Consider the following 15,536-nt stretch of genomic DNA (forward strand, 5'->3'; position numbering starts at 1 on the left):
ACTTAATGCAGATTTCTGTTCAACTCCTCCCGAGGCTTGAACAAAAAGTTAGAGTTAAGTTTGGCTTTCTGCTGTTATCGCAGCCTCTGCGAACCTGTTAACCCATAGCTCCAAGTGCCTATCCTATGTTTTAACGCATGTTAGCTGCAGGTTACAGCATAAGGAAAAGGACTTCTAATTGAATAGCTTCGAGCTTTAAAGCTCGAGGCTACAACCCCTTATCCTCTCGCTGTAACATAACGAGGATAACTGAATTTGACCCCAAGATCTTTGGGGAGGAGATGTATTAAACTTTCAAGAGAGAAAAAATGGAGCAGTGGCTATTAGCAACCAATCGGCGTCTATTTGTCATTTATAGACTGTGCTAGACAAATGATAGAAATAGATGTCTCTGGAGTGTGGTGGATGGGGGCAGATAGCGGGTAGAACTGGGTCCTGAAGTAGTACTGAGAGTCCCAGGGCATGTGCTGATGTTTCATTGCCGACCAGAGTGTAAACACAGTTCTGGTGGGGTTGCAGCCTGGTGAGTCTAATGCCTGCACAGTCCGTCTCTGAGGGTGCTGGTATGGTTTGCCGCCGTTGTGCTGCAGTGCAACTAATTTCCTCCACTACAGGGAGCAGTTTCCAATCCTCCTCCTGATATAAAATATTTTATCTTTTGCAGGTATGTTTGGACATTTGTAATTGCTACTCCTTAAGGGGCCTATCCATTAGCAGATGTTTTTCTGAGAGATGAAAGACAAAAGATATCTCTTGAAAATTCCGGTGGTTGTGCTGAACATGTACATGACAGATTTTGGCAAACGATGAACGATATCGCATGGCATCATATAGGGAGTGGATTTTTTTCACTGTAGCTGCTGCTTATATCTTTCATCGTTCGTCGTTTACCAGATATTTCTAATATCTGGCAGCGATACGCAATAATTGACCAACATGCTGGAGAGATGAAAGATTCAATTTATCAGCCGCGGGAGTGCGCATCTGTCATCGTTCAGGGCCTATCCATAGCAGATAAATTGAACGATATATCGTTCTATCGTTCAATTTATCTGCTAATGGATAGGCCCCTTTAGAAGTGAAAATCAACTATATCACAGCAGCATAACCCCAACTGTATATCAGATGTTCTGTGCCAAACATAATAGTGAGAAGTTAATGTTTATTGCCTTGGCCTAGCTGTATAAGTAGGCTATTTATTGGTAGTTGTAGAAATCTACTGTGTTATTGATACAGCTCATGTTTGTCAAACAAAATACTTTTTTACTAAATCCTTTAGTGGTATTCTTCTCTCTGCCCTAAAGACAGCCTTATGTATTGTTGTGAAAGGCCACCGGCACATGGTAGAAGCAGACCGTTTTCCTGTGCAGCCTATCAGGTCACTGCAAACCAGTGACCTCACTTGTGCTGAATCCAGGTGAATGGATAAGCTGCATCCTTAGGAAGAACTTGAACAAGTTGAGTACATTTATGTGAAAAAGATGTCTGCTTTCACCTAGTATGGGATACGGATGTACTTTTAAATAAAACTCCATTAAAAAAAAAAAACTATTATGATGTGATATATATTTTTTTTGTAATCATTTCCAAAGGCGAAAATGAGAAAGCTTCAGCAGAGGGAAGAAAAAAGCAGCTTCAAATGTGAAATCAAAGCGCTGAGGAAAGAACTGAAGCAGAGAGAGGAGGCTGCTATGATAGAGACACTGAAAGGCGCTAATGTCATCCTTGCCACAAATACAGGTCAGCCTGATAATGATGTCCCAGTACGTCGCACTCTGCTGTTATCACATCTGAAGCACTCTTCAATAAACCCTCTTTATTGCTGGCGTCGATTCTCGGCTAAAATAATCCTCCATCTCTGTGATTCATATGTCATTTGTGTTAGATGTTTCCAAAAAGATATAAATAGAGGGTGTCAGGGTGACTCATGAGAGCGCTGACAGAGGCGCTCTGTAAATCATGCATCAATGCCAATGTTCAGATTTAATAACTGGTAGCATGTTATGCAAAATCATTGCAAGTAGGCAGAGGTCATTAGTAGGCACTTCCAGTGGGCATTGCCCACATGCCAGTTGTTCTCTGCTCACTACCTAATGGAGGTAGGCAGGAGGATGCTATGCAGTCAATATGTGTATGTGCAGAATGGTGACTCTATGTTGACAGTGAAAATGTTGACCGTATAGGTTAGGCTGCTGTTAGGGGTAGCATAGGGTTATGACTCATATGCTAAAATCACTATGTCGACAATCCAACTGTTGACATTCACAATGTCAGTGTTGACATTTCGGGGTCTATGTACTTAGCTGTGGATAGGAGATAAAGGCCCTGAGCAGAGCGCACGCTCTGAATGAGGGCCGCCCTCCATAATTATGGAGCGTTCTCCTGGACGCTCGTATAGCTGTGGGTCACCACCCACAGCCTATACGAGCGTGCAGTTTGATTGCCGCGATGGTCTTGACCATCGCGACCATCGCCACTGCTAGCCGGAGCCTGCGGTTGAGTTTTTCAACCGCAAGGCCCGGAGTGATTTTGGCTCTATCAGAGCCAAAATCACTCCCACTGACATCACTAGTGATGTCAGTGGGCCGGCTTCTGACGGTAGGCTTTCCCTTGGGAACGCCCCCGTCAGGGAGGCACGCCCCCGGCACACCCACCAAAGGGGGCGTGCTCTCAATCAACATCGACAGCACGCCCCCTTTGATCAGACACAACGAGCGAAGGAAAGTCCTTCGCTCGTTGCGTCTGGCGCATGCGCACGACGGAGCTCCCGCCGTCGTGCGCATTCGCAGTGCACAACATCGACCCACTTGCGAGCGGACAGCCGCTTGCGAGTGGGTCTGAATCAGGCCCAAAGTACCAGCCAATCAGCTCCTAACTGCCATTTTTCAAACACAACCTGTAAAGAGACAGGAGCTGATGGGTTGGTACTTTAACTCCGTTCACTTGATCTCTCTCCATGGCTTAGTACATAGACCCCTTTGTACCATACCCTCCTCGATCACTCGTATGGAAAGTCTATACACACAGCTGCTTTATCATATCCTGTACAGTTCTGTACTGACCGTGCTCTGTCACCTGTTGTGTTACAACATCCATGTGCACTGGCTATGGTACCAATGATCCCCGTGCCCTATATACCATGAAGTTTGCACCGCTCTTATTCAGGCATGCTGTAATTCCTTTTCAAATCTTTTATATAGTGTTTACTGTGAAAGCTACTCTATGGGTAAACTGCTACAGGTCTTTATGGTCCGTGGCAGCTAAATGCATTACGTTGTGCCCATTCTTATGTGACTGCAAAAAGTGTGCACAAGGCTTAAAATACTAAGGACGTTTGTTAGTGAAGGAATTCCTAATATCCAGATGTCTCCGATGGTTCATTCGTTTTTTATTAAACAGTGATGCCAGACAGGTGGGTGGAGTCCATTAATGGAGTACAGATGGACATCTACCATAACACATCTGATATGCGTAGTACAATCAGACATTAGCAGTAATTGCCCCAGTATAATCCTGCTATTACATGCTAGGTACAGTAGCTGCAGTGAACAACAGAACAGCTCTTAGGAGAGTTTTAGGGGATGAAATTGGGAGGGGAACAAAGCAAGCAACATGTTGCCAAAGTTCTGGGGCACCATGGTATAAACATATGAGCAATTTATTACATATGCTGGTCACAAGTGGCATTATTGGACAAATGATACCATGTGCCACCCCAAAATAATGAATCGGATCATTAGTGGACGTCTTGGTCATTTTAGTTGGAAAATGACCGCAAATGACCTCTCTTGGCTTTTGTGAGCAGTCCTTTTCCATCTGCCCCAAATATCTCACGTGATACTGGATGAGATCTAGCTCGAGCACTGAATCTCCAGGTGTAAAATGGTGTTTTAGGAGTGAAAGAATCAAAATGAGTAAAGGAGGTGGAATGAATGACCGGGGAGAATATGGCAGGTTGACTATGTTGAGTAATATTATGGCGATTTTTGTAATAAAACCACCACCGGTAGCTACCCAGAAATGCCAGTCACCAATGACTGATAATTATTTGTGGCTGATGATGCTTCAGCCTTAGGGGGTATACACACTAGGACGATATCTGGACGATTCGTCATATTGGAACGACAAATTGTCTACATCGTCTATTGTGTACATACAATTGCTCGCTCCCATACGACATATGAGAACGTTTGATTGACCAACTGCGCGGTCAATCAAACGATATTGTGTGTACGGCAGTGCTTTTTAATTAAGGACGGAACTAAGTATCGTTCCATCGTTCATTAAATCGTCTAGTGTGTAAGGTTAATCTGTGTTGGTCCAAGGTGAAGGGAATTCGCCCTGACCATCTGCACGATTGCCGGTCATCCTAATGTGTACCACCATTACAGTAGCCATAACACAGCCCCCTCCAACATCTACAATTGTCATTTCACTACCTAATGTATAAAGTGTTCCCCTCACCTCTTAGATTGTCAGCTCGTTTGTTTTATGTCATTGTATGTCATTTGCATGGGTCATGATCCCCCTCAATGCACAGTACTGTGTAATATGTCAGCATTTAATCATAGATAATAATTTAATGGTAAGAGTGTGCAGCAGTGTTGAAGGCTTTCTCCCATTTTCTGTTACATAAAAAGGGATGAATACTTGCATTAGAATATGGAACTTGTCACAAATACTGTACTTTAATGATGAATATAGGCCAATATATTCCTATTTTTTCCCAGCAAACCCTTTACACATGACTGATGCAGTATCCACAAGATTGAGGACTTTTTTTGGCTCTGAGGCTTGAACTCCCCACATAATCCTGCAAACAGATTGTCTAATGATCTCAGGATTCTGGCACAGTGCCGTGCAAATACGGCATTTCATTTGGAGACGTAGATTAATGACCAATAATTGTCCATTGCGAAATTACAGAGTTGTAAGCTCATCGATCTGTTTCCAAATTATTTCCTTTGCCAGGTGCTTCCCTGGATGGCCCTCTGAAGCTGCTTCCTGATAACTATTTTGACCTGGTGGTGATTGATGAGTGCGCTCAGGCATTAGAAGCAAGCTGTTGGATCGTACTACTGCAGGCGAAAAAGTGTGTCTTGGCTGGAGATCACAAACAGCTACCTCCCACAATCATATCTCACAAGTAAGGAGACACGGACTGCGGTCATTTTCCAGTTCTCTCTGTACTGTCAATTCTTATGTTTATCTTCCTAAGTATTTGAAAAAAAATTACAAAACTGGCACAGACTTAAAAAACTCAGTATATATATATATATATATATATATATATATATATATATATATAGGTATAGTACAGCCTGGCACTCTCCCTTTTAGAACATATCACCCGGGTGCCCTCCGGTGATATCACTCAATATACAAAGAAAGCAGCGGCACTCCAGGGTTTTGCAAAAGTCAAAAGCATGTATTTAGATCATCCAACGTTTCGGGCCCGTGTCGTCCCTTTGTCAAGGTATACAATGTACATTGTATACCTTGACAAAGGGGCGACACGGCCCCGAAACGTTGGATGATCTAAATACATGCTTTTGACTTTTGCAAAACCCTGGAGTGCCGCTGTTTTCTTTGTATATTGTATATATATATATGTACATGATCTAAACCAAAAAAATACCTAAATTTCACGCTCAGATGATAAGCAGCATTACAGGAGGAAACCTCTGTTTAGAAGGAACTAATACAACATAAACACATACAAAATTCCTAAGTGTGCAATCGAATTAAGACAGTGTGAGTTAACAGGTTACTTGAATGTGAATTTCCGTCCTCTAACCGTTTAAATAAGGTGTTCTCCTTTTGAACTGTGTAACATTAGACCATGAGGGATCCTGTGGATATACCCTCCATCAGAAAATCACCCAGCAGAAAGCCAAAAAGGCCATTAAGAAAGATGCCAAATGTTTATTTTTGATAAAAACTTAGGTTCAACATTTAAAAGTTCTAGTTCACATAAACAAAGTAAGAATCATAACATAGATCCAATAAATCAGTGAGCCAAGGCCAGTGTAGAGGAGATGTTAATTTTGAGACCCACCGTCACTTTTAAACACTTGTGAGCTTAATAGGGAGGGAATCTTCACACAACTGGTCAGTGGAACCATAACTGGTAAACCCTATGTGTTTTGACTTCATCAGGGGTAGGTATCAAAAATTGTTATTGATAACCCATAGGGGTATGATTTAAAGGTAATAATCGAAAGTTGGTGGGTATTGCTGTACTTCAGCTGATTAATCATGACCCAATTGGGCCCAAATATGATTCAAGTCTGATAATCAAATATCTACTCCTAATGGGTTCATAGTAAGGATCAGAGTTATGCTCAAATAGATTTACAACATTTAGTGAGTCATCGGTAACTGTCCAAAGCACCTCAAAAATATTCAAAATCCGCAAAGGACCTGGGTATTCCCTTCTGATTGGCGCGATTACATACTGGGACCTATGTAATAACCTGCAAGATGCAGACACGTGCGCAATACCGGAAAGTGTGTCAGTATTTATTTATTTATTTTAAAGCGGCAATCATTTGAAAGGCAAAACCAGGTTGGTTTTGGCTTTTAAATGATTGCCTCTTTAAAAATATGCAGGCAAACTCACTGGAATCGTGCCTGTGTCTGCATCTCGCAGACTATTATATAACCCTCAATGTGTGCAAAATCTTAAATTAGTATTAACTCTCTGATATATATTGCTTAATAATTATCACCAGGTTGAAAACTGCTGAATCCAAATTTATTACGACTTCCAAAACAATAAAATAGTATGTCTCTGCGGTCATTAGAAACATTTTATCGACCGTCTGATTGATTGGTCTCCTGTGGTGTGCTTACAAGAAAAAGTTTTGATCATGTTGAAAGCAAAACGTTTTCTTCTTCATCCATCAGGGAAACCCATACAGACGGGAAGGGTAAGCTCCAGTCCCAGCCCACTTATTCCACTCCGCATTTTCCACACCAGGGAGTTGTGTCTTTGTAACTGTTCTCAGGACAGAAGGTTGGACGCAAATTCCTGATGCAGGAGCTGGCGCAATTCCAATAGATAGTCCAATAGATTTAAAGCGCCAATTAGTTTAGAGGCTAAGCCAACCTGTTCTTGGCTTTGAACAAATTGCCGATTTAAAGCTAAAGACTATCTCGCTGGAATCACGCTGGCTCTCACAAATCATGGGCTATTACATTTGGCCCTAATTCTTTGCCAGCCATACTTTTCACCCTTATTACTTGGTATAACTGCCTTACTCAAGATATGGCCCTCCACCACCCACTTCTGATATGAAATCTATTGGAAATTGTGTCATTACTTAGGTGGTGATGGACTGAGTCCAGCAAAGAATTAAAACAGGGGTGGGTTTTTTTTATTTTCCACCCATGCGCTTTGCAGTAATGTGCCATTGTAGCCAACTTCTTTCATCTTAATCTTAAGAGTTCCAGGTAGCTGGGTATCTACAGGGCCACACACCATCTGCAGCAGTAACAGTCTCTCTTTTCATTTACACCTGTGGTGAATTTCTTTTTAGGCAGAATTGCCACTTTGGTTGACATAGCCTGATGTTACCTTTGCTCATGATAGGGATATGGTTGGAAGGAGTTCGATTTTTTTTTTAAATTTTATTTTCCACTCTAGCAACGGGTCTAATTTAAAGTCCACCTTTGCTCCTGAACATAAGGAAACCGATACTGAGGTATGTAACCCCAGTAGAGACACTATAGTATAGTCCCACCTCTAGGACCGCTGTCAGAATCCTCTACAATCTTCTGCAACTGCTTATCCAGTCTTCATTCTGGGTCCCTGGGCTTGGCACACCTCGAAGACTTCCTTATTGTTCTCGTAGGTAGTACTGTATGAATGCCTCAATTCTTCAACCTGAATGGGTGAGTTTGCTGGCATATTCTGGTGCTGAGAGATTCACTCGGCTCTTCGTGTTTCCACCTGTTAAGGACGTTTCAGCCGTATTGTGTCTGAATGGGTGCCTTTACAACTCGCCTTCTAAGGCAGAGTTTTGCAATCTTTTGAAATCCTACCTTTATGTCCTGCTTGTCTAAACATCCCCCACAGGACCTTGTGCACATAGATGACTATGTTGAATTTGCAGAGGCATAATTGTAAATTGTCCTTAATAGTGCCTTATACCAGACTATGGGGATGCAGTTTCAGGGACCTGTTTCCTTGGCAGGTTTCTTCTTCTTTTCATATAGTGAAAACTCCCACTAACTTGCTAGGTCTTAGCAAAGCCAAGGTCTTTATAGTGGAAGTTGTCACATTTGTCCAGTTTCACATTCATAACCTGCAGAAGGAACTTCTGTGACTTGGGATCAATCCCTTTGTCATTTACCCCGAATGCCCATATTGTTGTTTAGAAGTTGGCACGTATCCATGCTGACATGGCAAGTGATCACCATGAGCACCAGTCAGTGGTCTTCTGAGACCAAGACATTAAAGATTATTGAGACTTGCAGGGTCCAAAATATAAGGGCTTAATTGACCCAAACGATTCTCATGATCCATCCTAGGCAGGAAATAATCAAAAAAGGAACCTTTAGGATTCCTTGGCTTCTACAGTATTCAAGAATCCTTCTAATAGTCATTGATCATCAAGGTGACACTAATCATCCCAACAATGACAGTAACATAAGAGATCATAAAGTGACAACAGAGGCTGGATGAGCTTTGTCAAACAGCTAAAACAGAATCTACACTTTCTACTTCAGGGTCCATAGGGTATCCACAGGATACCTTGGGGTATAGGTGTGACGTCAGTCGCAGGGCACCAAAGAGTTAAGCTTTCAGCCTCCCAGGATGCACTAGGTCCCCCTCCTATACCCCGCCCCCGGGCCAAGGCACCTCAGTTTAGTTTGGTGCCCGGCCGGAGTCGGGTGCACCTGTTGGAGTGGGGGCTAGAAGAGCCCCTGAAGCTTATTCTTCATGCAGCTGTGGCTGCACATCTGGATGTACAGCATGGACAGTCAGTCCTGACGTCCATGCTGTCTTCCCTACACCCCGCCGGTACCAGAACGCCGGTACTGATCCGGGGATGCTGGTGGGCGTCTGGGGTCACAGCTAGCGGTGACCCCAGATGCTCCGGACCATGGCCGGATTCAAGGGGGACAGAGGTAAGCAGCGGGGTCCCGCGGTGGGTCCCCGCTGATCACATGGTCCTAAGTCCCCAGGCAGGGGGCTCCCTGGGGACTGGCTGCAGCGTGGAGCCAGGCGACCAACCTGCGCTTCCACTACCCCCTGGGACAGCGGACCGCAGCAGAGCGGTAGCGCTGCGGCGTCCCAGGGGTTAAATGCATGCCAGGGGAGCGCGCCTTCCCTGTCTCACAGCCGGCGCCTCCCCCGCTGCACACAGCCCTCTCTGCATGCTGCCGACTGGTCCTGTGGCAGCGCTCCTCCCCCAGGCCAGCCTCCTCTCTGCTCCTCGGCGGCCATCTTCTCCAGAACGCATGGTGAACGCTGCTGGAAGCGCTGGACGGAAGCATCGTGGTCTGGGTCCCCCCGCATACCTCTCCTCCGCTGTGGTCAGGTCTGTGTATGCAGCGCTGTGTCCTACCAGGCCCTGTGTCTGTGTAGTTGAGTGATCAGCGCTGTTAGTGCAGGAATTGTTATTTTTCTGCATTGTATGTGACTGTGCTAGCGCTGCTGCCTGTAATCTTTTCTTCTAAACTGTCAGCTTTATTACTGTCCCTGTTCTTTCTGCTAAAGCCCTTGCGGTGCGGTGCTGCAGGGTGGTCTCTCGCCTATTTAATACTTAATTGGTGAGAGAGGTCACATACGTGGTGCCATCATGTCTGAAAGTGATTTTCCCCTCCGGCTACAGTGTACCACATGCAAAGTACCGTTAGCGGAGGGGGAGGGTAGCGCGGAGGGCCTTTGCCGGCAGTGTTTGTCCATGGCGCGGCCTATTACGGTTACAGCACCGGTACAGGAGCCGCCCTGGGCTTGTTTCGCTCAGGCGTTAACAGCTTTAGTGGGCCAGTTAGCTCCGCAGCCCGCGTTTACTCCGATGGGTTTGTCCCAGCAGTCTGTGGTGTCGTCACCCATGCAGGGGTTCCCACGACAATTGGTGGTACCCCACAGTCTCCCTATTTCCCCGCTCCCGGGTTCTCAGGAGCCAGCGTGGGTTAACTCCCTGACGAGTTCTGTACAGCACTTGTCGGATGTGTTGCAAGGGGAGTCTGTGATGCGGTCTCATAAAAGGCCGGTGGCGTCTCTGTCCGCTCCTTATGAGGATGACGAAGGGACGTCTGATGATGGGGAGATTCTAGATCCTTACGATCAGGAACCTCTCCATACTAAGGACGCTGATGCTAAGTCCAAAGTATATATTCCTGGACTTATTCGGGCGGTCCGCACAGCCTTGGTGATTGAGGACGAAGTTCCCCCAGCGGCTAAATCTAAGTATGCCTTTTTCAAAGATGTGAAGGGCGATGCCACAGTCTTTCCTCTTTCGGGTCAGTTGGTGGACCATTTAGAGGAGGCGTGGAAACAACCTGGCAAAAGATACCAGCCGCAGAGACGCCTGGCGGTGGCTTATCCGTTCGCGGATAATTATTTTGCGAAGTGGGAATCCCCTCCACAGGTGGATTCTCACGTGACCCGTCTTGTCCGTAGTGCCACATTGCCGATGCCATCCATGTCCTCCCTTAAGGATGCTACGGACCGCAAGGTAGAAATCTGCCTGAAGTCCGCTTATTCCCTTGCTGGGGGGGCAGCACGGCCGGCTATGGCCATTTGCTGGGTTGCCAGAGCGATGGAGCGCTGGGCGGATTCATTAGAGGCTTCTTTTGAATCCGACTGTCCGGCCGATCAGGCGGAGTTGATTGGCAATCTCCGTGATTCGGCCACCTACATCAACGAGGCGGCTCTAGACATTAGTACTCTGGTGTCTAGAATTTCTTCAGCAGCGGTAGCTGCTCGTCGCACCTTGTGGCTGCGATCCTGGAAGGCGGACGCAGATTCCAAGAAAGGTCTGGAAGCGTTGCCGTTTACCGGAGAAGTTCTCTTCGGTCCGGATCTGGATAAGATTGTGGCCACGCTGGCGGCAGCCAAATCTGCCTGTCTCCCGTCGGCCGCTGCTCCTTCTGGTTCGGGACCATCGTCCTTTCGGTCATCTAGGGCCCAGGGCAGGCCCAAACCACAGTCGTTTCCTCGACAGGCTGGCCCTAAGAAATCGGTCAAGCCCCGGAAGCAGGCATGGAGTACCAGACGTCCGGCCCCCAAGCCAGATGGCAAGCCTGCGGCCTGACGGTCCGGGCCTCCCTTTGGGGGATCCCAGGGTGGGAGGCCGCCTGCTACAGTTCGCCCAGTGTTGGTCGACCACTACGACAGACACTTGGGTTCTGGAGGTGGTTTCCCACGGATACGCCCTCTCCTTCCGGCACAGACCCCCGGCTCGCTTCTTCACCACGGGTCTCCCATCAGACCGGAACAAGGCTACGGAGCTGCGGAAGGTATTGCACACTATGCTCCAGGCTGGAGTTATAGTGGCGGTTCCATTCTCCCAGAGGGGCCAGGGTTTCTATTCAAATCTATTTTTGGTACAGAAACCCAATGGGTCATATCGTCCGATTCTCAACCTCAAAGCACTCAACAAGTCTTTGCGGGTCCCGAAGTTTCGGATGGAGACCCTACGGTCCATCATTCTGGCGCTGGAACCTGGGGACTACTTGGTGTCATTGGACATACAGGACGCTTACCTGCATGTCCCTATTCTTTGGCGCCATCAACAGTTCCTCAGGTTTGCAATCAGCAGCGACCACTTCCAGTTTCGGGCGTTACCTTTTGGCCTGGCAACAGCACCACGTGTTTTCACCAAGGTGATGGCGGTCATGGCGGCTTCTCTGCGGCTGCAGGGAGTCCGCATGTTGCCGTATTTGGACGACCTGTTATTGGTGGCAGGATCTCCAGAGCTCCTGTTACGCCACTTGGACCTGACCATTGCACTGCTGCAACGGCACGGCTGGCTAATCAACTGGCAGAAGTCCACTCTAATCCCGTCTCGGAGGATTCTGCATCTTGGAGCCTTATTGGACTCGGGACAGCAAAGGATCTTCGTGACGGAGGACAAGATCTCTGCTTTACAGTCAAGGGTGCGCAGTTGTCTGCACAGCCGCCGGGTGTCCTTACACTCGGCGATGAGGTTACTGGGCTCCATGGTGTCGGTGTTCGACATGGTGGAATACGCCCAGTTTCACTCCAGACCTCTGCAGCACCTGATCCTGTCCAAGTGGAACGGGCTGACTCAGTCTCTGAAGTCCCAGACGATTGTGCTCACCCAGGAGGTTCGCCTGTCCCTTACGTGGTGGTTACAGACGACCCACCTCAACAAGGGACGTCCGTTCTGGGTTCCAAATTGGGTCCTGTTGACAACGGACGCCAGTCTTCGGGGCTGGGGAGCAGTTTCGGGTCCACACTTGTTCCAGGGCAGGTGGACGCCGACAGAAGCGGAGCTTCCAATAAATATCTTGGAACTCCGTGCGGTCTTCAATGCTCTCCAGCAGGCACAGCGGTTTCTCCAGGGTCGCCCGGTGCAGGTCCAGTCGGACAACGCTACCACCGTGGCCTACATAAACAGGCAAGGAGGAACTCGCAGTCGGGCGGCTCTCGTAGAGGTCTCTCGGATCCTGGTTTGGGCGGAGCGCAATCTTCCGGCCATATCAGCGGTCTTCATCCCGGGAGTGCTCAATTGGGAGGCGGACTTTCTAAGTCGCCAGGACGTTCATCCGGGGGAATGGTCCCTGCACCCGGACGTTTTTCAACTACTGGTGGACAGGTGGGGTCTTCCAGAAATCGACCTCATGGCGTCCCGGCACAACAACAAGTTGCCGGTGTACGGGTCTCGCACAAGAGACGAAGGGGCGTCTCTGGTGGATGCTCTGTCCGTCCGGTGGACGTTCCGGTTCGCATACCTGTTCCCTCCGGTCTCCCTTCTTCCACGGGTAATCCGGAAATTCAAACAGGAAGGAGGGACGCTCCTGTTGATAGCTCCCGCGTGGCCCAGACGGCACTGGTTCTCAGACCTTCAGGGTCTGTCCGTGGACATTCCTCTGCGGTTGCCGCTACGACCGGACCTTCTGTCTCAGGGTCCTTGCCTTCACCCGGACCTGACTCGGCTGTCTTTGACGGCGTGGCTGTTGAGACGGCCATGCTGAGGTCCCGGGGGTTTTCCAGCTCTGTGGTGCGTACCATGTTACGAGCTCGGAAACCGTCTTCCGCGAGGATATACCATCGCGTGTGGCATACGTTCTTCCAGTGGTGTCGACCGAGAGGTTATGCACCGCGGGAGTTTCGTCTGTCTCGGATTCTCGCCTTCCTGCAAGCGGGACTAGATCATGGGCTTCGCCTTGCTTCTTTGAAGGTACAGGTTTCGGCCCTATCTGTCTGGTTTCACCGTAGGATTGCTACAATCCCGGATGTGCGCACCTTTATGCAGGGTGTTCTCCGCATTCAGCCGCCCTTTGTTCCACCTGTGGCGCCTTGGGATTTGGCTGTGGTCCTGAGGGCTCTCCAAGGACCGCCGTTTGAACCACTGGGCTCAGTGGATCTTAAATGGCTAACAGCTAAGACTGTTTTCCTTCTGGCCATTGCTTCGGCCAGACGTGTTTCTGAGTTAGGGGCTCTTTCTTGTAGACCCCCTTTCTTGGTTTTTTATGGGAACAGGGCAGTGCTCCGCACTCGGCCCGAGTTTCTTCCCAAAGTTATTTCCCAGTTTCATATTAACGAGGAAATAGTTGTTCCGGCCTTTAACTCACCGGGTCTTTCCGTGGGTGAGGCCTCTTTGGATGTTGTGCGGGCCTTAAGGACTTATGTTGACCGCACTTCTTCGTTTAGGAAGTCGGACGCTTTGTTTGTCCTCTTTGGCTTCCGTAAAAAGGGTTGGCCTGCTTCAAAGCAAACTTTGGCAGCCTGGATCCGTATGGCTATTTCTGAAGCTTATCTTCATGAAGGCCTACCGGTCCCTCCTTCTCTGAAGGCTCATTCCACTAGGTCTGTGGGTCCTTCGTGGGCAGCTCGACGTGGTGCCTCGGCAGTTCAGATCTGCAAGGCTGCTACGTGGTCTTCTGTCCATACCTTCGTGAGGTATTACAGGTTTGACACCTTCGCCTCTCAGGATGCTTCCTTCGGGCGGCGGATTCTCCTTTCTGCACAGGAGCGTCCCCACCCTTAAAGGATACTGCTTTGGGACATCCCCAAGGTATCCTGTGGATACCCTATGGACCCTGAAGTAGAAAATATGAGATATGGTAAGAACTTACCCTTGTTATCTCTATTTCTACGAAGTCCATAGGGTTCCACAGGACTCCCGCCCTGTCGCACCTGTGCTGCAGATGGGCTTTGCTCTGGTCACCGGTTTTCCGTCTCCCTCTGGTGAGAATGTGATTCTTGTATGTGTCCAGATCTTTGTTCTCTCTCTTCCTTCTCCTCCTCCGGCCTATGGCTTGGTAACTAACTGAGGTGCCTTGGCCCGGGGGCGGGGTATAGGAGGGGGACCTAGTGCATCCTGGGAGGCTGAAAGCTTAACTCTTTGGTGCCCTGCGACTGACGTCACACCTATACCCCAAGGTATCCTGTGGAACCCTATGGACTTCGTAGAAATAGAGATAACAAGGGTAAGTTCTTACCATATCTCATATTTTTTTACTTCTTCTTACTTGTTACCCTCTATTCTATATTAGATCTGCTATGTCCCTGATGCACAGAGAAGTTCCACACTACACTCCTTCCTGGAGATTTTCCTGCTCCAATTGTGTAAGCTAACCGGAGCTGGGGTGGTTGTTGCCACTTGAATTGGAAGGTTAAGTGTATGTTTAGGTGGAATCAACCATCAAACCATAGGGTTAATGTTTGGATCTGTACGGCTACAAGTGGGAAGCTGCTTCTTCCACTGTTATCTGTCCACAGCTGCAATTGTTATTATTCGTTTCGGAACTTGCACCAGATCCATGCTAGGTGCAAGAGACCCGTCAGAATCAGGCTTCCACTCCCAGTATGTATGACTCAAAATAGCATGGAACTCAACACTCTAATGGCACTGCCATGAGACAGCTTTTGGATGTGTTCCCATGGATGCCACCCAGTAACTCCCATTTCTCACAAAGGGACATCCGGCCAACTCCAAGTCGGCTGAAGATAGAAAACAATGTGAACATTTGCTTCTGCGCTGTATGCTAAAACTCGCTATTTGTGTCTGTGAATATAGATGCATCCAACTTAGAATCAGCTTCACAAGGTGTAAATGGAAGCCCGGTTCTCGTCACCACCATATTCACTTTCTCTTCACATGACATTTGGGATGCCATGAATTTGGACATTGCACTAATATGAGGACATAATAAGAGTAAATGCTGTTGCTTATTTACTTTTTTTGTTGTTGTATTGTTCATTTTTGTGTACAGATATCATTGAACAAGCACACCAGTGTTCTCTCCAAAAAAATGTTGCCACCCTGGTGGGGGCAATGTAATGTGTCCAACGATGCACGCTAATACACAGTGCTGCATGCTGGGACACA

At 47.6% G+C, this 15,536-nt stretch overlaps 1 protein-coding gene across 1 annotated transcript in view; it reads left to right on the forward strand.

Moving 5' to 3' along the window:
• The window catches only part of IGHMBP2 (immunoglobulin mu DNA binding protein 2), a 106,939-nt gene that overhangs the window by 38,468 nt on the left and 52,935 nt on the right, over positions 1-15,536 (forward strand). The window contains exons 7-8 of the mRNA XM_088470394.1: positions 1,593-1,740; positions 4,972-5,146. Of these exons, the coding sequence (XP_088326520.1) occupies positions 1,593-1,740; positions 4,972-5,146 (323 nt within the window). The remainder of the gene's footprint in view (positions 1-1,592; positions 1,741-4,971; positions 5,147-15,536) is intronic.

This window comes from Taudactylus pleione, unplaced genomic scaffold (genome assembly GCF_031769625.1).
Source record: "Taudactylus pleione unplaced genomic scaffold, aTauple2 ptg000100l, whole genome shotgun sequence".
Taxonomy (NCBI): domain Eukaryota; kingdom Metazoa; phylum Chordata; class Amphibia; order Anura; family Myobatrachidae; genus Taudactylus; species Taudactylus pleione.